Here is a 27,349-nt window from a genome sequence, read left to right as displayed (position 1 = left end):
CCTGCTAAGTCTACAGAAATTGGTGTGAGCATTTTATTGGCCTAAATAAAATAAATAAAATGGACTAGTTCGTGGGACTAGGCAAGTAAGGAAATTGGGTAACTAACTTCTGTACTGTTCTTAGAAATCCAGGGCTAAACAATACAGAGGCAGAGGAACCGTTGAGGCAAAGCTGGTTCACTAGATCTATTATTCTCTTAGTTTTGTACATGTTATGCAAATATGGTTGCCTATGCCCTAAATAAACAATGTGATTTTTTTAAAAATGCATTTCAAGCCACACTGCCTGTCACACTCCCTTGCGCTGCTTGTGCCTGCATCCGTTTTACACAATCAGCCTGTCAGAGTAAAGGCGGACATGCTAAAAAAAAAAAAAAAAGCCGTTTAAAAAGTTTGCTTGCCATCTCAGAGAGAAACCTGAACCGAACAGCTCCCCTATTTACCCACCAATGGGTACAGCAATGTACATTTTTGTTTTTGTTTTTGTCTTTTTTTTTAACATTTAAAGCAAAATTCTCCGCGTTCGCTCTCCCGGGGCGGAGTTTAATAATCAACTCAAAGCCCTTCAGCCTAAAAAAAAAAAAAAACAAACGAAAAGAGGCGGGCGGTGATTCCCTTTCTTCCGCGCGGGAACTTGGAGAGAGACGCGGGCCGGGTTTCGTCGGCGGGCCGAGCGAGGCGCTCCAGCCCTTTGTGTACAAACCACACCCACAACCAGCCTCCTGAACCGGCCCCTGCTTCTTCCCATTTACTGCCGGCGGCCGGCTGGGTTTTCTTTTGCCCGGCCAGCAGGAGCTGCTATATTTGCTAACGAGAGCGGCGTCTCGGGTCGCGGCCGTTCCTTGGCAGCCGTTCTGCATTCGCCCTGCCTGCCTGTCGCCAGTTATGTTCAACTACGACGAGGCCACCGCCTTTCTGGGCGAATGGGGCCCCTTCCAACGCCTCATCTTCTTCCTGCTCAGCGCCAGCATCATCCCTAACGGTTACACGGGGCTGTCGGCTGTCTTCTTGGCCGCCACCCCAGAGCACTGGTGCCGGGTGCCCGCTAACGTCAACCTGAGCGCGGCGTGGCTCAACGCCAGCATCCCCCTGGAGAAGCGCGGCGGGCGGCAGGTGCGGAGCCAGTGCAGCCGCTACAGTCTGGAGGCCCTGCTCAACTTCTCGGCCGGCAACCTGGAGCCCGGCCGCGATGTCAATCTCAGCCAGGTGGGGCAGGAGGAGTGCCTGGACGGCTGGGAGTTCAGTCGAGAGTATTACGACAACACCATTGTCACCGAGGTAGGCAGGTGCGTGCTGACTTTGGGGCTGCGGGGGGGGGGGAGAGGTAGAGGAAGGGGGCTCGGCAGCGTGACGGCCTCCCAAGAGATCAACATCAACCGGGCGGTGTTGGGAGATATTAGCTTCGGAGGAGAGAAACTCGGATTCAGTCCCCGCTCAGCCTGACATTTGTAGGGTGACTTAGAGGCTGCATCGCAAGGGCAGACGTGGGTGTGTTAGGGGAGGGGGGGGTCGGAAAAGTTATCGCCTCCTCGAGCTTCTTAACAACGAGATGGAATAAAAATCGGATGGTAGATGAGTGTGACTTTTCCTTCTCCATTCAGCTTTTTTGCACCCTCCGCGTCCGATCTTGACAGGGTTGCAAGTCTGACTACGGTAACTTTGTGCAACTTCCTATTATCCTCAGGCTGAAGTATGCTGACTTAATTTGGTTCCCCAACCCCCACCCCCACCCCGTGTCTTGCACACAAATTTATAGAATGCAGGATTCTCAAATATTTAAAATTTTCCAATAAAATTCAGGAATTCTGAACGTTCCACTTGCCCTTGGAATTCATCATTACTTTTCTCAAATAGCATTCTTAACAAATTAGGCTATTTCCATTCCACAGAATTAATGCAGCCATTGCCTCTCAGTTGTTGTTGCCTGTTATTTTTCCTCTTCTATACATAAGGTATAAATCTCATACTACTTCAGGCATGGAATAGAGGCTGGGAAGGGTTTGCCTCATCTTTTAATGTCTTTCAAGTTTCATCCCATAAGGCAGCTGAAAACTATTTTTATAGAGTTGTGAATTTTACAAGGGGGGAAGTATATTACACAATCCTGTGAGCGCTGTGGAATAATGGAAATACTGTATTTCTCATCTTGGCTTCCTTATGATTTATGTATTTACATTACATTGTAGAATACATTAAGCTGCACACACATGTATTAAGATACCTTCCTTTTAATTTGTCAAATAGAAACAAGTTATAATTCAATTACAACAGTTGTATGTTTGCAATTAATATTGGGTTTAAAAGTAATTGTTACACTTCTGACAAAACAAATTATGCAGATTTATGGCAGAAGATTGTATTAGTAATTTAAGGATGATTGCCTGGAACTTCAAGATAACTAAGGTCAAGATTACACAAACATACACCTTTCTCCCTTGATGGGTGTTTGGAGATGAAGGCTACTAGATAAATTCTAGTGAGTGCATAGATTTCAGTGACGTTGTGCATTAAGTAACATTCCAATTATTAGTAGAGTAACTGATTACTCATAGATATTTTTTAAATAAATTGTAAATCTGCGACAATGAAAATATAGTTCTTGTCATGTGTGTGTGTGTGTGTGTGTGTGTGGGTATATGTATATAAATCCTCCTGAATAGATTTTCTCTGGTAATGAAGCAGTTCTATTTTATACATTTATAGTGTTTTTGTACTGTACTTTACCAGTAAGTTCCCTTGGTGGCCTTCAAAGTGTGTCTAGCCACCCAAGATCTAAAATAGAAGATCTGAATAGAAGACCTAAAAAGCATTAAATCATATTTTTTAAAACTTTAAATCATTTTTTAAAAAGTTGCTCTTGAACAGATCAGAATTGAAAAGAATGTCAGCACTGAAAAAGACTGCTTATTAGGCAGCCATCCATATCATTCTATAAGAGATGAATAAACTTCTTTAAATATGATCTTAAGATCCAGATAAATATATTGAGGTATGGGGGAAGATCATCCTATTCCAATCATTAATTTTATTCATCGAGTAGTAAAATAATCTGCTTTAGGCAAATATGTGCACCAGAAAGACTCACATTCCTGTTGGAATCTAACTCTGGAAGTTAGGTTGTAGAATTTGCCTCACAATTCAGAGTAACCTTTTTGTTTGATTTGTTTATAAGATTATTTTAGCTTGATTTGTTCATTGGTTTGCTTTTATACCTGTTTTTATGAATTTTCCAGTTTTGTATACTGTCCAGTCCATTGGAGTTGGGCAGCTAATAAATTCAAATAAATAGAAAACATCACAATCATCTCCTCCAAGCAGAATTGGCCTGTCCTGTCCATGCAGTACTTATGGAGATGCTCATGATTCCTTTACATCAGACGTAAGAGGGCCAGAGCCTAGAATATCTTCTCAATGATAGCTCCAAATTCTGAAATCAGCTTTTTGTAAACATACTTTGACAAATTCCAATTCAAAAAGTAAAGCCCCACCCCAGCTTTTTCACCTATAGAGACTCACAATATTAACTGTTAATTCAATATCTGGCCCAAATTTTTGAAGCCTTTTTTTCTGTTTAGAATTTTAGATAATGTTCAAACAAACCTTGTTGAATAAATTTCTCCAGGAAGTTGCACAGATTGAATAGGTCATAGAATTGCCACAACTCTTCCCTGAATGTAGGTTTAAATCTGAGACTAAAATATTACACCTTCCTTTATCAAAATAATCCTTTTAGACTGTAATCCCATTTATGGTTACCAAATAGTAAGATCAACATTTAGTCCATATGAGCTCCTAAATTACAGAGAGCCTATTTGGTATAGTGATTAAGATACTGGCCCAGAAACTAGAAGACTACAGGAGTTCTAATACTGCCTAAAACATGAAAGCCAGGTGTGTGACTTTGGTCCAGCCACTCTCAGCCCGACTCACTTCACAGAGTTGTTATGGGGAGAATAGGATGAGGAAAGAGTATTAGGTATGTTCACCGCCTTAAGTTAGTTATAAAGTGATACGGATGGGATAAAAATCTACTAAATATTATGTATTAGGGCAGTCAGAAGCTTTGCTGTGCATAGGAGATGAATGTAATGCCTGTTTACTGCTCTTTAAAGAGCTGTATCTTTTGCCAGAATCATGTAACAGCTGCAAAGAGAAAGAATTCAGCTCTTTTAAGAATTACAAACAAGTCCTATGTTTGTACACTGTTTTTTCTGAATTAGTTCCAAAATGTTCCACAGTCCTGTTAGGTGTTCCATTAGATGTAGAAGATGTGTCACCCTATTTATTTTTATAGATCAGATGCTGGATATCTCAGCTTTATTGAATATGAGCAGTGTGGATAAAAATCAATGATTTTTTTTATTTAAATCGATTTTTTTTTATTTAAATCGGATTTTTTTGATTTTTATTGAATTTATTTTAATAAAAAACTTTTGGGGTAAAAATCTATCGTAAGATAGTTTTCTATTTAAGATACATAAATAATTTAGTTTACTCAGCATGAAATGGAGCTTAGTTATGTAGCACAAGGCTGTATATTCTGCAATACTGGGACTATCGGTGAGTCAACAGCGGGTCAAAGGAGTAGCAGAGATGACAGTTGCTCTTTAAAAATTATGATTTAAATCGAGTTGATTTAAATCAAGTCTTTTTACTAGTGATTTAAATCATGATTTAAATCATGATTTAAATCGACTCGATTTAAATCAAATCCACCCTGAATATGAGACAACCCGTGACCAGCTGGGTCATTATTTCAGGGACACTTCCTTACCTAAACAGAGAAGCAGAATAACCATGGGCAGGCAAAAAAGCAGTAGGAGCAGAGGAACTTCTGACTTACTGCCAGCTTCCTCTTTGACTTTCCTTGTAGGAAGCTAGCAGGGAGTGTTGTAAATGAAGATCAGATGACTGCAGGACTGTAGCAGGGACAACTTTGCCAAATTTCAATCCAATAGGAGACATGGATCCCAAACTTTGGACATATTCTGTGTTAGACCGTTTGAGGGATATTGATTAAAAAATTGCTTCCCTATAGCACACCATTTCACTGAATTGAAGGTTTGCAAACAATCAAATGAATAAAATAATTTTAGCAATATATAATGGGCTGAGATATGAACGACTCACAAATTCAATAATTAGTAGGTGGGATTTCATAATTAAGCATATGTGTGTGTGTGTGTGTGGATGGATGGTTGGATGGCACCATACTTCTTCCTGCCAAACAATATTTTTGCTTTTAATTAATAAAATTATTTTGTTCAATTTTCTAAAATCTCTGTGTGGTTGTGACTTCACACAAAAAGACAAAAAGAGAAGCAATGGTAAAATATAATAAAACAATAATGAACACTACTAATTAATCCTCAGTGGTTTAGATTAAAAGACTGAAAAATAATATGTTCAAAGAGTGTTCTCACCAGTCACAAGTTTGGCAGAAGCTTATTTGCCCCTTCTCTTACTCTCTGTTATAATTGGTGTTTCATTGGCAAAGTTTTATTGACTCTAACCGCTTTTAAAATATAAGCTGTTATGTTCCTGAAGAAGTTGCGTAAGTTGTACGTATAACCTTTCACCCACTTTTTCAATTCTAGTTTTACGTTTGTTTAACTCTTAATCTGTTGATTCATTCTTGCCAGTTTGTTTCCAGCTGAGCTGCATGTTTTAGCTTCCCTTGTCATTTTATCAGAGGTTGATCTCTCCTTGAGAATGAGCCTTCCATGAAATCTAGGGGGGAAATGCTTAAGTTTGGTGTAAATTGCATTCCATTTCTTAAATCCCCATTCTATATTTTCTAGCATTTATTTGGAAATGCCTCCTTTTTGGGGATGAGTTATGTGATAGAGTATCAGGTTCACACACTATTCTAAGCCATTGTTCACCTATCCACAGTGCATTGAATAAACCACAGTATCTGAGTTCACACAATATATACACTTATCCTGACCACATCACATTATGCCTTGGTTTCTTATATAAACCTAGAATTTTGATTTGTAAACTGGTTTATGGTTTAGCATGTTCCATGAAGCTAGCCAATTGTGGTTTATTCAGTAAACTGTCATTAACTAAAACATAACTTGGATGAATCTACAAATCAGATCAGTGTTCCGAACCTGCTCATACTCCTCAGCCGTCAATTTCTAAAGATTAAAGACTAAATATTTTTGGACTGCAGTTCTGTAACAAACTCCACTTGTATCTCTCTTAAAACCTATGCTTCAAAAGTACTGAACATTATAGAAATAAATGTGATTTATATGAGAAAAGCAGTTGTAATCTCTTCTCATTATGTATTCAGTAAAAGTTTCTTAAAGGTAAAGGTTCTCCTCGCACATATGTGCTAGTCTTTCCCAACTCTAGGGAGCGATGCTCATCTCCGTTTCAAAGCCGAAGAGCCAGCGTTATCCGAAGACATCTCCATGGTCATGTGGCCTTCTTAGGTACCAAATGAAAACAAGTTACATTTCTAATATGAATTTTGCATTTAAATATAAGGTCACCAATTTCCTAGTCATTTCAGCTGTATCTCCAATGTATTATGAAATGAATTAAGAAACATTATTTAACTTCCAATAAGCTCCACTACAGTTGCTGTTATTGATTACTGCCTCATAAGCATCTATCCAATCACGGTAAATATCCATTGGTTCTGAAGGATAAGTGATAGGAATCTGAAATTCTTCTAGACATACAGTGTAAGATGTCACCCCAGTTTTCCAAACTCTTTCTATCATAACATCACAGGATTTAGAGAAAGGATATGTAAATTGGATCTCAGGAATTCCAGTCATCTTCCAGTCATCTTGTGTTCAGACTTCCACTTAGATTCCCTACAACCCATCTTTGCCTGGTCAGAGAACTCCTCTAAGCCTTATTTCTAAAGGAGACCAGCAGATATTCTTATCTAAAACAAATTTGTAAAGCTCTGAAAAATCCTCAGGATGAGGACTGAATGTCCTGATCAAGAAAAATCCATTAAGAGTTAACAGAAACAACAAGTATAATGTCCCACATGTGATTGCTTTTCAGTTTCTCTTTGTCTTTTGTCAGGAATTTCTTCATATGTTTATCCCATCTCTTTTGTAAGACAAAGATAAGTTATCCAAATAATTCTTCTGATTTATTGTTTACATTTTTCTTTTAATTATTAAGAATTTAGCTGGTTTGATTTTAAATCTAGTTCCTTTGGGTTCCTTCTAGTGTCCAAGTATCAAAGTCCCATCTTATCATCTTTTTGTTTAATTGTTTAATTCACAATCTTTTCCCAGGAAATATTTTCCTAATTAATTTGAAAATCTTATTTCAAATCCATCTGGTTCCTTAATCTGTTTATAACTTTTCAGATCAACATTCTAATCCACTTTTGCTGTTTATTCCAAAATAACTTTTTAAAAAGTCCTTGCATAAAACTTGCTTTCATCAAGGATTGAAGGAGATTCACCCCATGTGATAAGACTTGTCTTTCCAAAAATTCTTTATTCTATTCTGTTCTATTCTATTCTATTCTATTCTATTCTATTCTATTCTATTCTATTCTATTCTATTCTATTCTATTCTATTCTATTCTATTCTAATTGTATTATGTTTATATTCCATTCTATTCTATTCATTATTATTATATACTCACATACACAGTTAACAAGCAATTTCCAGAAGTGATTAAGAACAGAAGTATGTGAATCCAGTATCTTTTTGATGGCTCCAATCCATGATGATCCCTCAGCTCCCAGCGCTCTAAAACCCTCAACTGTCTTCTTGTCTTCTCCCCCTCGGAACCATTGTACAGAGCACTTGTAGGCAATCTAATCCTCTCCTTTATCAGAAAAGAATTCTTAAGGAACTGATCCATTCACTGACTTCTCATTGTGCTGTAGATGTTCGGCTCCATTCTCAGCAGAGTTGTCTTCAGACCACCATTGCTTCCCCAGAAATCCCAAGACGGTTCTGTCACTGAGTTTTCTTGCCTTGTAGTGTCTCATAGGATTTTGTTGAGAATTCAGCCTTGTTGCCATCTTTCATTATCTGGCATTCTTCTGAAGTGACCTGTCTGTTTAGGATTTAGAAATGTAATATAAACACAATCTCAAGGTTGAAAAAGCCTTCAATCTATGAAATTACCATTTTTCAAAGAAATTCATGTAAGCATGGTTTGGGATTAAGAGACTTTCTAAGTAATTCATGGGATAGATTCCCTTACATACTTAGAATAATATGTAAACTTCTCAGTGGAATGAAGCTGTTAATATTTTCCTAGCAGAGATCTACTTCATACTTTCACATTAATGAACAACTAATAATATAGTTACCTTCATGTAACTTATATTTATTTAGCTTCTATTTTTTCAGTATTGCAAAACCTAGGGCTTATTCAAGAAAATAAATGCTATATATTTAGTTAAGAATCCTGATGAAGAATCCTCATTTTTTCTATTAATCCAATCAATATTAATCCAGAAGCCTTAAAGCAATATTCTACACATTTTCAAAATGACTTTCGCAGATTAATTATTGGCATTATTAATAGTCTTTATAAATATTAACAAACACAAAGATACACATGTTTAAATAATGTCATTGCTTGGAGATTACACACATGCTTTGTAAATTGAAATTCTAAATTCCAATTTCTGTGAGATGCCAAGTAAGGACTTAAAAAAGAGCAGCTATCAGCAAGCATGTTACCTTTTGCTCTACAGAGCTGTAATTTTTAAGGCAGACAACTGGCTAAGGTTTGTTAAAAAAAAAAAAAGTACCTCATCTTATCAATTGACCTTAGAAGCAAACTTCTCACTTCGAACTGTTTGTTGTGTGAGTGCAGTATTAATGTTTTGTCCTTGTAAACTGCCTTTGACTATTATTCTGATTCTGGCCTTTTGATTTTCATCTTCCTGTCCCAAATGTTTCTGTTGATTCCAATTAATCTGTGATTTCTCTAGCCCATCTTTCTAGCTCTTACCCTGTAAGAGCTAGAAAGACTCTGAGACTCTGACTCTAGCTGGATTATTAAAATATATTGGTCATTTTCCCACTAATAGCATATTGCAGTGCATTTTCTAGATTCATACTATAGCAGCAATGTTTGGGCAGGTTTTATATTACTTAAAAGTAAGATGAAAGCAACAATAAATCAATAAAAATAACTTTGAACGATCACTAAATGAACTGTTATAAGTCGAGGACTACCTGTACCAGGATTAAGACTTTTATATTTATTACATTTCTTTGACCTGTCTTGCTTATTCAACCAGATTTTTGTTTGTTTTGTTTTTTTACCTTTTCTGATGTTTAATTTTTTTTTAATCTTCTCAGAAAATTCCAGACAGTGGCTAAATAGAAAATACAGATTTAAAAATTAACTATATTTATTGAAAAGCAGCTGCAATTGTTTCTGGTATCCATTTGAGCAGATTTGGATTTTGTCTTTGCTGTTTGTAATAATTTATCTTTGTAATAAATCTGCAGTCCTGAGACAGTGCTCAATTCTGGAGTGTACTCTTTTATGCCAAGACTGCAAGATCATTAATCACATGTGCCTCTGCAGATTAGAGCACTGATGTACATTGTGATTCTTACAACTTTCCAGTATAGGGAACATGTGATGCATCCCACTGTTTTACTAATGTTTACTAACAGTAAACAAATGTTGTTCATTACCCCCATGGAAAGTTTGCCATGCTCTAGTTAGAAGATTTGTTAAAAACTAAAAGATTATAGTTTGTTTTAAATTGAATGTCATTTAATCATGGAACTATTAACTTTTCAGCTTGGGTGGCCATTATATCTTTGATTTTGATTCAAATAAGTGTTCTGTCAAGTTCCTGATAACTTCAAAAGTATACATGATGTACCCATATTAGATAATACTTGTTCATTCAGTTAATTTAAAAATGTCAACAAATAAAACACAGTGGATATAAATTCTGACCCAATAAGACAGTTAGCGTGTCCATATTTTAGGTTTCCTATGAGCATTCTTTTAAGAGGGGCCAATTAAGTTCAATTGCATTTAACACTGAAATAATTGGTTTGTGGTGTTGTTAGCACAATCTGCACACACACGCGCACACACAGACACATTTCTTTATTTGGTCATAGACCAGCATGTGTACAATCTGCATTTTCCACATGAACCTGACAGTTAACCTAGAGCAGACTGACACATTTATATCTGTTATTCACTTGAGAATTTTATGAGATTCTTTGAAGCTGTTTGATAAACAAGAAAAATAATGTTGAACACTAAAATCTTAGCAGGCATCTCCAGTTGACCACTGTTTTCATTTCTCAGTTTGCTCCAAAAGTGTTTGAAAGCAGTTTACAATCATTCTACAGTTCAGAATTCCTGAAAACAGATGAAAAATACTATTTAAAAGCTTTACAACCAAAATCCCACAGCTCTACATAAAACGGTAAGAAAGAGAGAAAAGTTGAAAACCTCTACAGCTGCTTTTCAACAGCTGTTTTTGGGATGAGATGAGAAAAGCTGATAGTCTTAACCATTTTCAAGTCTCCTTTCTTTGTCTGGACTACTTAGGAGTTTTGATATCTTCTGTCTTCCCAATTAGCATTCTAGCTAAGGCTGATGGGACTTGAACATTAAATGGAGGGTCACATACAGCCCATTTCTGATGTAAAGATTAAGTGGTATGTATATTTGTTTGGGTAGCTATATAAGTTTGATTAAAAAATTGATAAATTTGATAAAAATTATTTGATAAATAAATAAGCAGGATGCAGGAGATTTTCCTTACCTCACATTTTTAGTCAAACAGATTTGTTTCATCTTCGGTTCCAAAAAGTGAATTTTATTTTAAATGCATTTTTTCATTGCAGAAGCAATGATCTAGTAGATTGTATTATTAACTGACCCACAGATGAACATGTTTCAGCCCATTATCATATACATTGTCAAAAACAAGGAAGTCAACAAATATTTCTCCAAAATCCAACTGAGTCCATAGAAAGTATTTTCCCCTAGTGTTTGGGGGAGTGGAATCAAATATCACATTTGAAAAAAAAACACCTTATTTGTATTTTTAAAAGGTTATAAAAAAGCAAAATTAAACACACTTTTTCTGTCACCAAATATTCTTGGATACATTTTACTTCATTTGAATGTCGTTGGAGGTTATAAATATAATCCCCAAGTATTTGCTAGGCTAAGTGAATATCACATGCTGAGTAATCTACCTCACATTTTGGTGTCATGCCATTACATACTATGTTAAATATGACCTCAACTGTTCAGTGTCCTCCTCCTTCTCTGTCATTATTGAATTCCTGACTAAGAAGATGAATCTTGTGTTCTGATTGGCCCTGAGACCGCAATAAAATTGATTGATGGGCTGACTGACTGACCTGCATACTCCTGTGCGTCATCTCTGAATTTAGCCCTTTTGAATTGTTAGTTTATTTATTAAATTTGTGTACCATCCAACTCGCACCAAGTCTAGGCAGTTCACAAGTAAAAACATTTTTAAACAATTACAACAAATAAATAAATAAATAAATAAATGATAGCAAATATCACAGAAATTGGATACGAACAGAAAAAAAAGGACTATCCAAAGGGGCTTGGCTTACTCTTGCTAAATGCTAGGGAAAGAGCCAGGTCTTCAAGTCCCTTCAGAACACCAGTGGTGTTAGTAAATGAAGATTTGAGAACTATGGCTAAGTTTTCTTTTACTACAATCTTCTATATCTTGTGTATTGTGTCTAAAAAAGTAATATTAAATATAGTACTATAATAAGTGGGCAGCCTAGGTCAGTGACCTTCAGTAACCTATCTTGGAAAGCATTAGAGAATGAAAATAATTCTTGCCTGAGCTGATATGCTACACAGTAGTGTATTCAGTCCAAGCAACATTTCTCTGTCATAGTATAATTCTGCATTTGCATGGTAGTGGTGGAATCTCCGTGTGCAAAAATAACTTCAATGGTAATTAATATTGTTCCGCTAGTCAGTCCCAGGATGATAAAAGTGATGGAGTTCTGCTGTTCTGAAAGATATTTGTAAAATCTTGTCAGAGAAATATTTATTATTTCCACCTATTCTTCGAAATTGGGGAACTGAATCAAGTAACAATGTACAATTTAACCCATTTTGCTTGTTTCATTCTGGAATATTCAGTATTTACATTTTATTCATGTGACAATAGATGATAATTTGTGACATTATAAAAGCTGGTTTTTCTACTGCAGTTTATAATCACTAGGAATATACCATAGATTGAATCCACATGTTGTACCAAGCCAAGTCTCAGTTTGTTTAATTTTGTTTTATTGAATAAATTAGAATTGGTTGGCTTTTTAGAACATATAAAGCCATTAACATGGTCTGTGAATTAATTGGCTATATTCACACCATGTGCAAAGCCAAAATTAAATAAGTTGTATATGTCATATAATATTGTAAAAAAATGGCCTCAGGTTACAGCATTTCATGTTTTATTTCATTTTTTCTTCTTAATCCTTTGTTTATCTGCACTGATCTGATCTGTGTCTGCCAAATAAATGTCATTCAAAGGTGATTTTAATACAGTATAGACAGTTCACAAAAATTAGCCATCTGGTTCATTTTCTGTTCTTGTGCAAAACTAAGTGCTTTAACTAGACATAATAAAAGGCTTTTGCTCTTCTGGGCATTTAAAAACCTGACTTAAAATGACCACTAGAAACTGCTTGAAAGTGTGGGACAAAATGTAGTACTGATTTCTGCTATCATTAACACTGCTTGTGTGCTATGCCTAGCAATTAACTCCTTATGTTGTTATGAAAACAATGAGGAAACCTAGCATTAACATTCAGTTTATTTTCAAAATGGAAAATTTCTACTTATTCATAGTGACCAGCAGGCTATATAATTTATGTGTGTGACATCTACACAAATAGCAGTCTTGCTTCTTCAAATGTTGGCACTTATGTAGTCAAAATAGCTAGTTATAATTGTACTAGAGCCTCTCCAAAACAAAAATAAAAACTCAAATAAACCAATCAATCATGGGAGAATGAAATAGATAGCCTAAGTTTGAATTTGCTCATTGTGTTGGTTGACTCAAGTGGGGAGAAATGGAAAAAAGAGAGATGGTGGTAAAATGGAGTACTGTAGACAAATAGCTGCCTGTAAAGATGAATGGAAAAACTTCACACTGTAGTAGTTGTTGCAGTTTTTATGGGGTTGATGAACACTGTTTTACCCTAATATTTTGGTCAGTATACCTACTAAACAGTTTTAAAGCAAACAGAGGTTAAAAGCCAAGGCCTTGTGTGAATAACCAATATATGGCTGATTTGTCGTCGTCATCCCAAAATTCTGATGAATATTTATTTAACTATTTGTATAATTGCTCTCCCTACTTTGTGAATGCATAATGTAAATTAGCCTTAACAGATAAGAATTTAAGAGAATTGTTTTCATATGACAATGAGAATAATAAATAATTGTAAACATTTTTAATAATGTAATAGGTTTTGGAATGGTTGTTGGGAAAATAATGTTATCATAAGTTAAAAACGGATATTTTAAAACAAGTTAAAATGCTAATCCTCTTTTTTTTTCCAGTGGAAACTTGTTTGTGACAATGATTGGAAAGCACCACTAACTGTCTCCTTATTGTTCGTGGGTGTGCTGTTGGGATCCTTTATATCTGGGCAGCTCTCAGACAGGTAAAGAATATGTATGATAAGCTCTGTATTTATTATTTTTATGCACAACTCATTCAGGATCATATTTCAGGATGTCATTTTTTTCCCCAGCACTATATATTTATCTCTAATTAGATAACATTTATTCATTTATAATTATTGGTATGCTGTTTACATCAGCAGTTCACAATTTTTTTGTGTGCAAATAAAATATTAGCATCTTTTTTAAAAAAATCTTTAAAATCTGGTACTGTTTTGTAAAAAGTCCACAAAAGACTTGAAGAAAAGGTTGGTATTTGTTGTCCCAAAGGTGCTTTTTCCGCTTTTTTGCTTTTTTCTTTGAGAATGTTTTGCTTTTCATCAAAGAAGCTGCTCAATTGCCTTTTGGAAAAAGCGCCTTTGGAACAATCATGACCTGGATGATTGAGAATCTCCATAGATGTAGGTATTTCTTCTGTTTTCCAAACAATCAAGCAGGGAGAATAGCCTTACCTCAGAGTGTAATCTGTTTCCAGGGTGAAGAGGCTGCCACTAGGAATGCCATTTTTCCTTTTCCTATCCCTTTGGTCGCTCTAAGGTTCTAAAATCCAACCATTTGTTGTTTCCTCATGTTTTTTGTGTATGCATTAGATTTAAACTTGTACGAAGAATCTTTATCATCATCTTTCTTCCTTTAAAACTTTATTGAAATTTCATAAGAAGATTCCACTGCTGTCTTCATGTATTTGTATCATGTATAGCATTGTTCATATGTTTGAAAGTTGGCATCTCTTTCTGATGCTAATTAGCTGGTCTCTGCCTGTTCATTTTTTTCATAAACTCTTGTTTATTAGCCGTCTGATTTGCTTTTGTTATTATTTTTGTCTCATTACAGATTTGGTCGGAAGAATGTGCTGTTTGTAACAATGGGGATCCAGACTGCCTTTAGCTTTATCCAGGTCTTCTCAACAAGCTGGGAGATGTTTTCTGTTCTCTTTCTTATTGTTGGAATGGGTCAAATATCTAATTATGTGGCAGCGTTTGTTCTTGGTATGTGATTGTCTTTATGCAAACAGAAATTCTCAATAGCCTGACTCACTGGCTCAGTGAGGGGCATCTTTAGTTTCTTTCTGTCTTCTCCACAACAGTATTTCCAACATTGCTAAGCAGAACATAATTTAAAAATGTGTCTGATAAAAGTAGAACTGGTAGCCAACCTTCTTGTTTTAAACTTGCATTTAACATGTATATTTGTTGTATACAACTAGAATGAGCATCTGATATGAGATACCCTTAAACTCTTCTGATGTTTTGACCATGCACTATCCTTCCTGCAAGGGCATTAACAACATTCAGTGTACGTCAGCTGGAAGGAACAATTTTATTCCTCACTAATGGCCCTGATGATTATAATACACTTGCCAATTGGTGAGCTTCTCAACCTCTCCAGTCATTTTTCAGCAATGGTAGATTATTTCTCCTTATTTAAATATTAATATTTTTTTAACAGCTTGCTCAACGGTTTGTAGGAGAGGAGGAATTCTTCTCCTATGGAAAATGTTTTTTATCTGTGTGATTCAATCTCCTCTCCTCCATCTCTTTCCTATGAATGTGTTTGTAGATGTGCACCTGGGTCTTCTTTCGTCCTCTATTCCCATGTCTGAATCTTCCTATAGAGGGTGTTAATTTCTCTGAATGTCTTATCCCTCTCTTTATTTGTCCCTATATAAGTATGTGAGTGCATTTATCTGTGGGAAAACATGTTTCAAATCCAGCACGGGTATCATCACTATATCTGTCAGCAACTGCTTAAAGAACCTTTTCCTTGGCTTATGCGGTAGCTTTGCAGGTTCTGGAGAATCAGTGACAACATGGTAGTAATATATGCTCACAACCTGCTATCACTGCATATTATCTTCTAAACACAAAGTACATAGTTTTCTGTGCACCTATAATACAAACTACCAAAAGGTTGTGCCTTGAAAGAGTGGCTGACAGGTAGAGCAAGAGTGTTCAGGCTGGCTCCAAAGTACCAGTTCAGATCTGATTCTGCATTCCCTCAAGTAAGAATGGTTGACATACAGGTAGTCCTCGACTTAACAACAATTCATTTAATGACAGTTCAAAGTTACAACAGTACTGAAAAAAGTGACTTACGACTATTTTTTCACACTTACGACCCTTGCAGCATCCCCATGGTCACATGATTTACATTGACCATGCTTGACAACTGACTCACATTTATGACAATTGCAATGTCCCAAACTCACATGATCCCCTTTTGCGACCTCCTGACAAAGTCAATGGGAAAACCAGATTCACTTAACAACCATGTTACTAATTTAAGAACCGCAATGATTCACTTATACAAACATGGCAAGAAAAGTTGTAAAATGGGCCAAAACTCACTTAACAAATTTCTCACTTAACAACATATTGGACTCAATTGTGGTTGTAAGTTGAAGGCTACCTGCATATAAACTCACAGAAGAAGCAACAGTTCAATGTATTTTTTATCAGTTTTTTCCCATATTTAGTACATAAAATAATTGGTTTGTATATTACAGTAAACGTATTAATTCATTCTCCCTTGTTTGAACAGGTGCAGAAATTCTTGGCAAATCCATCCGCATTATATATGGCACATTAGGTGTCTGCATATTTTATGCATTTGGCTACATGATGCTGCCACTGGGTGCTTACTTCATTCGAGACTGGCGATTGCTGTTAATGGCTCTTACTATTCCTGGGCTGTTATATTTTCCATTGTGGTGGTGAGTGTTTACTATTTTGAAGTCCCCATTGCCCTTCCCAAATTAATGACAACTAATACCCTTTGTGTTAATTGTGATAATTGACATAATTAAGGTACAATGGGTACCAGCTAATCTTGATAATTGGTTTTTGATTTATTAATGAAACAGTAGTACTAAGTGATTATTTTGCTACTTATTTGCTAATGAATCTGTTCCAAACAAAAATGACTAAATTGGATTGGATTCCTAAGGAAACAAAAATAAGTTACATTGTTAAGAAAGATTTAAAATTTGAATGCAATGCAAGTGAATGCAATTGTGCAATGAAGAGCATTAGTGCATTAAATTTCTGACCCATTCCCCTAAAGTTTCAGACTAAGAAAAAGGCCCGCAAGAGAGAATGACTTGGGAAACGTGCATTTCTCTCAAATTTGGTCTAGCACAATCTGTTATTCATCCAGATTAGGTTCATGCTCACTTTATTAGAAAGGATTTAGCAGCATTTTTTACAATAATAAGCAATAGTCATGCTCTAGGACAGGAGTGTCAAACTCATGTCATCACGGTGGCGTCACGTGATGTATCGGGACTTTCCCACCCTTCGCTAAACTGGGCATGGCCAGCGTGTGACACATCCGGCTCGCGGGCCAGGAGTTTGACAGCCCTGCTCTAGGATATTCAGTCCTCACTGCACATTTTAAAAGTATAAAAGTCCAGCTGAAATACTGTATTTTCTGATACACAGTTCATTTTTACTATCCATCTAGCAATAAAACAGTGTTCCACATTTAATTTTTGTATCTAATAATAACCTTTGTATTAATATATTTCTACAGTATACTGGTTGGTAACATAAAAAAATCATAGGATCTATTTTGAAATTCAAACACAACTGTGGGGATGCTGCAACCCCCACCCACCCACCCTCATGTCTCTTCCCTTCTATCTCAGCCACCCACCCGTCTTGCCAGCACTCATAAAGCTGCTGTAACACAGGAGGCCTCGCTCCACCACATCTGGTGTGGCAGTCCCTCTCCCTGCCCCACCAGACCCAGATCCACTTACTTTTGCCTTTTTGTGCAGCTGCTGACAGGTGTGTCAAACTCTTAAGATATGAGGTGCAGACAGACAGCTAGCAAACACAATATTTCTGAAAGATAAAAAGAGGATCGTTCTAACTTTCAGGATAATCATAAGGAGAGTGCCATCTCTTACAATGTTTCTGGCTAGAAAGCTAGCAAATGCGATGTCTCTGAAGAGTAGAAAGGCTAGCACGTGAAAGGGAAGACCTGTGGTGGGCTGGAGAAAGGGAGCTCAGATCTTTGGGATCTGAGCTTCATTTCTCCAACCCACCACAGACGTTCCTTTCCACTCATGGCTATCTCATGCCTACCCTCTTTCAATTGACAGTTCTTTCACTCCATCCATTCAATGACCCACGTGATTACTTAATGACCACAACTGAGAGAGCGAGGATTGTGGTCATTAAGCAAAGCAGTCATGTGGGCCTCTCAATTAACAACCACAACAACTTAACAACCAAAATTCAAGGTCCAGTTATGGTTGTATGTTGAGGACTATCTATAATCACTGTTCAATTCTCACTGGCTCAAGGTTGACTCAGCCTTCCATCCGAGGTGGGTAAAATGAGGACCCAGATTGTTGGGGGCAATATGCTGACTCTGTAAACCACTTAGAGAGGGCTGTAAAAGCACTATGAAGCGGAATATAAGTCTAAGTGCTATCGCTATTGCTATAATGAATTGGAAATTAACCAAGTGGATCCATTTTTCCAAACTTTCTAAAAAAAACTAAGCTATGCTGTAAATGCATTGTAGGTTGTAACTAATTAATTAAGCGTGTTTTGTGAATACAGATTTGGATGACCTTTTGAGATCTCTTGCAGTTCTATGATTTTTTATCTTGGTTTGTTTATTATTTGGCAGTAATTTGATGTAGAAGATACATTGTAATAATGTTTATTCAGCAGGATCTTCAATCAAATCATTCTTCTGAGTTTAGAGTTAATTCCAAAAAACGGTTTTTAAAAAAATAGAAAAAAGCTATTATGTAACAATGCTGCCATTGAACAACTGTGCAGATAATTTGTTAAAAGCATATAAAATATTACACCACAAGATGGTGCCATTGTACTCTTAAAAATTGGAGAAGATACTCCAAGTTATCAAATACTTTAGAATCCTGCTCGCTGTGCCTCAAATTTTGAGATATCTGTTATTTTATTTCTAGAACAAGTTTAAATATATTTAGCCACTCCATCTCAAATGCTTGGATGCAGCTAATTTAATCAATCAGAGCCAAGGTATTGGTGGAGCATCAGGACAGCGACAGGCCTGATCAGAGTTTCTATTATTATATTGGCCTTTCCTCAGAGAGCTTATTTTTTCCCAAACTCACAAATGTCACGTTTCCATCACATCACCTTTAAAATTAGGAGCAAGTAATGCTGTGTTACTTGCACTCCTGTTTACTTTTGTCCACTCTGTACGGTGGGTCATTTTCATGCCTTTGAAAGCTTTCTGATGTAAACCAGAAAAATCACATTTGCAGACATTATAAAATAACGAATGATCTTATTATACCTTTGCATTTTTCATGCCTAAATAGCATATCAGCAAAACAATCAACTTACATTTTACAGGAAAAAAGAAAATTCAGTAGAAGAGGCATCCTGGTTATCCTTCTCTTCCCTATACTCCACTAAGGACAACCAGTCCTTTCAGTAATTTTTGGACCAGAAAAGGGAACATTGACATTGAGGGAAAACTTCCTGGATGCCCAGTTAACCAGTTTTCTCTGGCAGGCAAAACTGAAATAGTCCCACTGGCACAGAGCCCTGTAGCTGGATAGAAGAGGCAATCTTTCAGTGAGCCAGTTGGAGCTGTGCAATTCTCTCAGAGTCCTCTTCTATGTGACATAAAACATTCACTCAGAAGAGGACTTAATGCAGTTGTCTGATGAAAAATACTAGTTTCCTTCCAGGTCATTTTGATCCAGCCTCAGCCTCCCTCAGCAGCAGGCCAGCCTGAAGATAGAGTTCTGATGTGACGGTATATATATTTTTAACCCAAGCATTCGTAGCTGACTAAAGACTTTCTTAATGGACATCTTTTTTCCTGAAATAGTATTTGCTTGATAACGTGGGAAAAATATTTGGTGATATGTATATCATATCAGGTTTGCAATTCCAGTTATTCTGTTGACGTATTGAAATACTTGTAGGTACATTCCAGAATCTCCTCGCTGGCTTCTCTCTCAAGGAAGGATTCAAGAAGCAGAGGATATCATTCGTAAAGCTGCAGAAAGGAACCATGTTGTAGCCCCCGAAGTAATATTTGATCTTGCTGAGGTAACCATGTGTATTGAATCTGTGAATAATTTATTGCTATGCTCCTGTGCTTGGACAAAAATAACATGAATTAAAATATTCTGTCCTATAAGTCCAAAGCCTTCAAGACCCTTTTCATGAAATTGCTGGTTATTGATTCTATAACATGATACTGGGACATGATTCTAAAATAGGTACTTCTTATGTGAAAATTATTCAATGCCATTTGTGGCAATTTTCAGCAGTTTACTTAACATACTGTATTTTTCAAATAAGTAATGTTTGCAGGTTATCTGCTTATAAGCCAACAGGTGTCGTTTGATTCTCATATGCATGTATTATTTTATTTAGCTGCAAGAATTGAATTCCCAAGTTCAGCAGTCCTGCAGCATTTTGGACCTAGTGAGAACCCAAAATATACGAACAATCACTATCATGTCTGTGATTCTATGGTAAGCAACTGATAAATCAATTCCTAGAAAATGCCCACATTTCCAAAGTCCAGATTTCAAGAAGACAATGTCATGAAATTATTTTATTTACTTGCAGATAAATAAGGGCATGGGACACTTCTTAGACTTGCTCATGGAAATCTATTTATCGATCTAAATGTTAAGCATTTATTAGCCCAAGTACCATTGTCCTTGAAAATTAGCTTTCAAAATATCATCCACTCTAGAGATTTCATATCTCTCTGCCTAATATGAGTATGTCAGTCTCAGATGATTTCCTAGTTGAACTGTTTCCAGGAGCAAGTTTAAATTCTCCGCATACAAACTATTATGTCTGTCCTGGTTAGCTAATTATAGGTATTCTGAATGACTTGGAATGTGAAAGAATACTAAAACACACGTTCTGCCTCTTTTTACAGTTACACTATTTCAGCATGTAAATTGTTAAGCATGTGGCTGGCCTCTAGAAACCACCTTTCTCTGTTGTTCATGTAATGCCCACGGCCTTCCATTTTATACCTCAGCTGACAGTTCAGCTAAGGATTCCTTGTAGATATGGAGCTATGAATAATTATTGTTTGTTTATGCTGGTTTACGACTGTAATAAAGATTGATGTATATTAACACATGCACACACACATGCCCCAATTTATATCATCTTTTCTCCTTAGCAAAAGTTATACATGTCCAGTACTCGGTTGTGTGCTCATCTTGGATTTCTGTGCATAACAAAGGGAGAAAGGCGCTTTCCTATTCTGTATGACTGGAGCACAGCCCTGGAAAGAAATTTTAATAATATTTACTCTCTGAAATTTACAGGCAATTGTTTTGCCAATAATATAAAAATGTATCAACAGTCTAAAGCAGGGGTGTCAAACTCTCAATGACACATTGTCACGTGACATATCACAACTTTTCCCCCCTTCGCTAAAATGGGTGGGCGTGGCCAGTGCGTGACACATCCGGCCTGCAGGCCACAAGTTTGACACCCCTGGTCTAAAGTAAGGAATACAAGTGCATACATGGAAAATTACCTCAAAGTGTATAACATAATAAATATTCTGTCAGTGCAACACTCTAGTAGAGATGCAGGTAGTTCTCATTTAACAACCACAATTGGGACTGGCAATTCTGTCACTAGTGATGCAGTCATTAGCAAAACCTCACATGACCACAACAGACTCACAACCTGTCTTCCCCCGGGGTCATTAAGCAAATCACTTATGGTCATTGGATGAGACACCATGTGGATATGACTTGCAATTTCACTGCTGGATTCTCCATTGACTTTGCTTTTTGGAAGCTGACTGTGAAGTGCGCAAAGGTAATATATGTGGCCATAGGAGACTGCAACAGTCATAAATGCCCACTGGTTGCAAAGTCTACCTGTATGGCACAGCTCAAGTCCATGCAGAATAGTGTCATTGCCCCTGTATGTTTATTATCACCTAGATCTGTCTTTCAGGATGGTGATTTCCATAGGCTACTTTGGCCTCTCTCTGGATACCCCTAACTTGCATGGAGACATCTACCTCAATTGTTTCCTTTCAGCAGTAATTGAAGTCCCAGCTTATACTATCTCTTGGCTGCTCCTTCAGCATCTGCCCCGGCGTTATTCAATGGCAGGAGTCTTGTTCTTAGGAGGCTGTGTTCTTCTTTTCATTCAGTTCGTGCCTGCACGTAAGATTGCTTTCCTTGACATTTTTTAGAAATAATCCATGGGGATAGCTAACTAAGTCTTTTTAATATTCCATAGTAATGCTATGATACACAGAGATATGTTGCAGACCTATTACATTTTGTGTTCATTTTGTTTTGCTAGTGCAGGGGTATCAAACTCGCGATGTCATGTGACATGTTGCAACTTTTCCCCCTTTGCTAAAACGGGGGTGGGCATGGCCAGCATGTGACGCATCTGGCCCGCAGGCTGCAAGTTTGACACCCCTGCTCTAGTGATATAAAAAAAAATGTGCTATAATTCTGATTTCTTTTATTTATTTGTTCTTTACTGTAGTGGCAATTGAACACTAATATATTAGTTTTGCATTTGATGTTCCACTTCATAATTAGAAAAAAAAAGTAGAAAATCTAATTCAGTAGATGTATCTGGTAAAGTAGGCTCTTGCCTGAAGCAGAACCAAATAGTTAATATACCATAGAAGTATAATAAAATACAGGTATTCCTCATTAACTGTCAAGAGTTGGGACTGATAACCCCATTACTAAGCTAAATGACCATTAAGTGAAAAATCACATGACCATGACTGCTTTCCTTTTCTCCATTTCCCCACCCTTTGGAATGCCCCCCCCCCAACCCACAGCGCTGAGATAGTTGGCTGAAAGCTAATCAGTTTCTGGCTTAAAACTAATCAGGCTCCTAATCACTTCCCTGCCCTTTGGAATGCTCACTTGGGCACCGGAATAATTAGCAATAAGGGAATTAATGTTCGTATTTACATTCATTGGAGAAAAAGAGATTGTAAGAGAGTAAGCAGGCCCATGATGGAGAATACACATTGAAAGCAATCCGGTGGCACTGGCAACAGTGAGCATGCTCAGCACACTGCCAGTATTTTCCTCACTGTGTGCCATCTTACTCTCATGTAATCCTTTTCTCTCCACTCTCTGCTGTACAGTGAAAGGAAAAAGAAAAACAACAGGTCAGGCACAGGGCAATGTGCACTGACTGTAATGGCATTCATGTGATTGTGGCAATTGGGTTACTTAGGGACAACACCATCATAATTTTGAACAGTTGTTGAATGAGGCACTTGGTAAGTGAGGATTATCTATAAATGAAGAAGAATAAAAAGGCAGGCAATTGTTTTATTGTTTTACTGGCAGCTTTAATTTCATTTTGTTTGGCTCTTGCTTATAGACCTCAGTGTTCTGTCCCTCATCCTCGTGATGATTGGAAAATTTGGGATCACAGCCTCCTTCTCAATGGTTTATGTGTACACTGCTGAGCTGTACCCAACTATTGTGAGAAACATGGGAGTTGGAGCTAGTTCAATGGCCTCCAGAATTGGCAGCATTCTCTCGCCTTATTTTGTATATCTTGGTAAGTTGCCTATTTTCTCCTAACTCAAGATCATATGTCCTGCTTTTTAGCATTACAGCAAATGCTTACTGGTTTCTGGTGTACACACTTATAACATGTTGCTGCTAGGAAAGATGTATAGAGATGGAGAAGCTGATCTCCATTTCTGATCTTCATTTTGAGGAAGTCATGATCATCTTCCAGATCAGATCCAAATAAATCTATAAACCATACCTCAAAGTCACAATATTAGGAAATGTAAATTGTTAAGCAATCTGGACATGAGTAACTCATTGCTACTTCTCCTTTCTACTAGGTGCCTATGATAGATTTCTTCCCTACATCTTAATGGGAAGTTTAACTGTGCTTGCAGGAATCCTGACCCTGTTTCTCCCAGAAAGTTATGGCACTCCTCTCCCGGACACTATTGAACAGATGCTAAGAGTTAAAGGGTAAGGATGTTGCAGAATAGAAATAAGCAGAAATCCCAGCTAATATTGCAGCAGATCATTTTGGGAAAGCATTTGAAATTTATTACAGAAAATACTAGAATATTGTAATATTAGGATAGTTAAAAGAATGACATGAAGAATAATATAATAGGAGAAATATTTGAGTCTAAATTCATGGAGTCATTGAGAGTTAGCAGCATACAAGTTTAGTAAATTATAAATTATTAACATTTAAGAAATTATTATTAAATTCCTAAGGAATAGAGTTACGATACGCAAGAGAAATTCCAGTTGTCCCTTTTCTAACTTTTTGAGACCAAATCACAGTCCTGTAAATTAAAGCTATACAACAATTTCACAACAACATTTTCAGTAATTATTTATCCTAGATTGAAAGCATGGTTTAGGTCTATAGTAAGTTCCTCACAGCTGAAAAAGATGAGGTGAGCACATGTAAGACATGTTTAAACATAACAAGGCAACCATATATTTTTCAAAGCATGCTCACTCTGTTCCTGAGTATAACTATTCTGGGCCAATAGCTTTTTGTCAAGATCATCTCTGTCATCTTTTCCAAATCACTAAACCCAAAATGTCTAGGTAGTTTCCAGAAGTCTCTAGAATGCTACTTTTGTATTATATGATAAGCCTATATAAACTACAGTAGGCTTTTCAAATGACATAGCCATAGACTTCCATAGAGGGGTGAAAATAGAGTTTAATGAAATTACACAATAGCACAATTTTACTCCTTATGTACTTGCACAAAGTGTTTCAGCATAAATATGATAGGGATGACTATCTTTCTGACCTCATAATGCACATTTTGTCATTTATGCCTTTGTGCAGTGTTGGTTTGAAGCTAGGCATGTAGACACATTTACTGCATAGTAAAGAACAATTTCATATTTCTTAAATATGAAATTGAAATATGCTTAAATTATTCTGGAGGATTATGTTATGAGAATGTCTTTTTTTCCATTTGCTTTTTTACAGAATTAAAAATATAAAAGCACTGAAACATCAAAATAGAACAAAGCATACAGAAGAGAATTCAGTTATTCTAAAGACCACAACATGCTGATGAAACTGCATTGCTCACAGTATTATACCTTGAACATTTCCTTTAATTTGCTTCCAGAAAAGACTAACCACTTTTTTCCTAAGATGGTAAATATATTTATTAAAAATACATTCATTTTGAGAATGTAGATACAATCTATCCCAGTATGGGATTTTTGCCAGCAACTGCTTCATGGAACAGTGTTGAATATGGAATTTTGTTCACTTTTAGGACACATTAACAACTATCCTTTTTGTGAGACTGCATTTTTAAAAGATGCTTCAAGGTGCAAGTTAAATGTCTTAATATCACTTTTTCCACACATAGTGGCCAAAAATTAAATAGGTAAGAGAGATATTGTCACTCCAGTTTGAGATTTTGCACCTCTTTTCTTGAGAGAAAAAATAAGCTTGAAATGATACAGAAAAACTGGCAGAGTAGACCTTAAAATAATTATGCAAATGACTGAATGCAATAAAAGGAAAAGAAATTGAAACTGATTCTTTTTTATGAACACATTTGACCTAGAAATGGAAAAACAAATGTTCTAATGCAAAACACTGGCAAGTTAGTTTTGTTTGCAGAATTAATTTCTTTACTGCAGATTTAAATGATACCTTTATGCAGTTGTTTACATCTGGGAATAATGTTTTGCCTTATTTAGACATGTTTATTTTTTATCAAAAAATTGCATTTTTAACTCTTTCATTTTACTGTTTATTGAATTTCCTCTGATGCTAAAAAACTGGAAACACATGCTCATCTGTATTTCCAAATTTTTTAGTTTTGTCCTGTTTCTGCGTAAAATAGATGATACAGGTATGTAATAAAGATATTTTATAATGCAGAATGTGTTAATTTAATGGGAATATACCAATCTGGGTCTTTCAATTTACCTAACTGTTGCTCTTGGAATAAGCAGAGAACTATTTAAAATGAGTATCATGGCATTTATAAACAAGGTTGTTGATCATACGGTTAGAACAAATCTACACAAAAATGTTAACCATAGATCCCGGGAACTATAAATCGCATCTATATGTTTTTCTTTTAAATCAGGACTCTGATTTGCATATTATATTATTAAAAAATTAAATGATTTTTATAATGCATAGTGCAATGAATTTTACACAGATTAATAAATCTGATGTAATATCAAGCTGTACTTCTGCTGTGATAATTTGTTGGTTGCTTTAAAACTCTAGCAAAAGTGACACATAAATATATTGAAATATATCAACACTTTTGCTTCTGGTAGATACAGAGGATATAAATACTTCAAATAAACGTATGGAAGCAATGTAGATTGTCCGTACTCGAATTGCTACACCCAATTCCTTGAACTCACTGTTTTCCCAGTAAGAATATGCATAGCATCTTATCATGGCAGTAACTATTGTGTTAATGTTAAAGGTATCTCCTAGATGATGTAGCACCATGCAGAGCATGCTAGAACTACTTGCTTGATCTGACCTGTTTTGAAAACCTCGTAATGAAATCTTGCTCAGCGATACATGATAGGTTTTCAGCGTTAGTATTCTAAAAGCCTTTCTTACCTTAGTTTTCCTCAAGAGACTATTGGATTTCATCTCTTCAACAAGTATCCTGCAATGTTTCTTTGAAAACCAGGTTGTCAGCCTTGCAGCTTGGCAGACTACTAACAGAGTCAATAAAGTTTATAAAGAAAATAATAGCGTACTCTTTTAAAAAGATAACAGAATATAAACGAACCTCTTGACAGATTCATGTGCCTAAAAATATTCCCAGGTCTGTGGCCTTTGTATGTGAACTTGCATTTTATCAGATGTTTTTTCACCAAATCCTGAATAGTAATTTTGAAATGGTTTATTTATAAAATATTTTAATATTGGGATGTCACATTGATTCAAAATAAAAATGAATTTATTTCTTGGAAAAATGTGTTACTCTTTTAAAAGTGTTTTCTACATCTCTCACATTTGCTCTAAACAAACAAACAAAAATCTCAAACTTGGAAAACCTCATCAGAGAAGTTCTTGATCATTTTCACTGCTCTTTTCTGTAGCAATTTTTAGCAGCCAAGTAGCCAGAACTGTACAGAACTTTCTAAATTCAATAACATTGTAAACATTACAATGTTGTTGGTTTTGTGAGTTTTATTCGTACACTGGGATTTATACTTTTCACTGTGGTGATAGATCCTGCACTAGCACTGATGATGTTACCTGGTTTGAGTAATGAAACTTCTGCAAGAAAACAGCCAAGCTCAAAGAGCACCAAGGACCCCTCATTTCAGTCCTGAGCTACAAATATTCTCCTCCACTATCATTTTCCATCAAACTTTCTGGGTCACATTTTCCATCATGGGTGATTGAAGACAAATAAGCAAGACGAGTTATGTTCCCCCTCTGGATTCCAAATGTACAGTGCTTGTTTTAACTGTTAGTGGTGAGTTCCAGGAAAAGGATGGAGGCCTGGAGCAGGACTGGTTTATCCAGATCTTGCTAGCAGTCCATCTTCCAGTACTGTGCAATGCTTAAGAGTTCTTTTCAGGACTCTCTGCAAAAGGTCTCTGGTTTTGAGAGACCTTTTAAAATGAGACTGTAGAAATGCAGGTATGGTATGAAGA

The 27,349-nt window shown here is 36.3% G+C and overlaps 1 protein-coding gene across 1 annotated transcript; it reads left to right on the top strand.

The window, feature by feature from the left end:
• The first annotated feature begins 616 nt into the window (after positions 1-616).
• LOC117656374 (organic cation/carnitine transporter 2-like) lies at positions 617-26,659 on the top strand. Its single transcript, XM_034404540.3, has 10 exons — positions 617-1,278; positions 13,568-13,671; positions 14,525-14,679; positions 16,232-16,403; positions 19,629-19,755; positions 20,086-20,186; positions 21,652-21,866; positions 23,065-23,247; positions 23,543-23,678; positions 24,675-26,659. The coding sequence occupies exons 1-10, from the start codon at positions 886-888 to the stop codon at positions 24,760-24,762; spliced, it is 1,674 nt and encodes a 557-aa protein (XP_034260431.2). The 5' UTR covers positions 617-885; the 3' UTR covers positions 24,763-26,659.
• Positions 26,660-27,349: the final 690 nt, after the last annotated feature.

Source organism: Pantherophis guttatus, chromosome 2 (genome assembly GCF_059756535.1).
Source record: "Pantherophis guttatus breed Tessera chromosome 2, ASM5975653v1, whole genome shotgun sequence".
Taxonomy (NCBI): Eukaryota; Metazoa; Chordata; class Lepidosauria; order Squamata; family Colubridae; genus Pantherophis; species Pantherophis guttatus.
The sequence above is the reverse complement of the archived record's forward strand: the minus strand, read 5'-3'. Positions and strand labels throughout refer to the sequence as shown.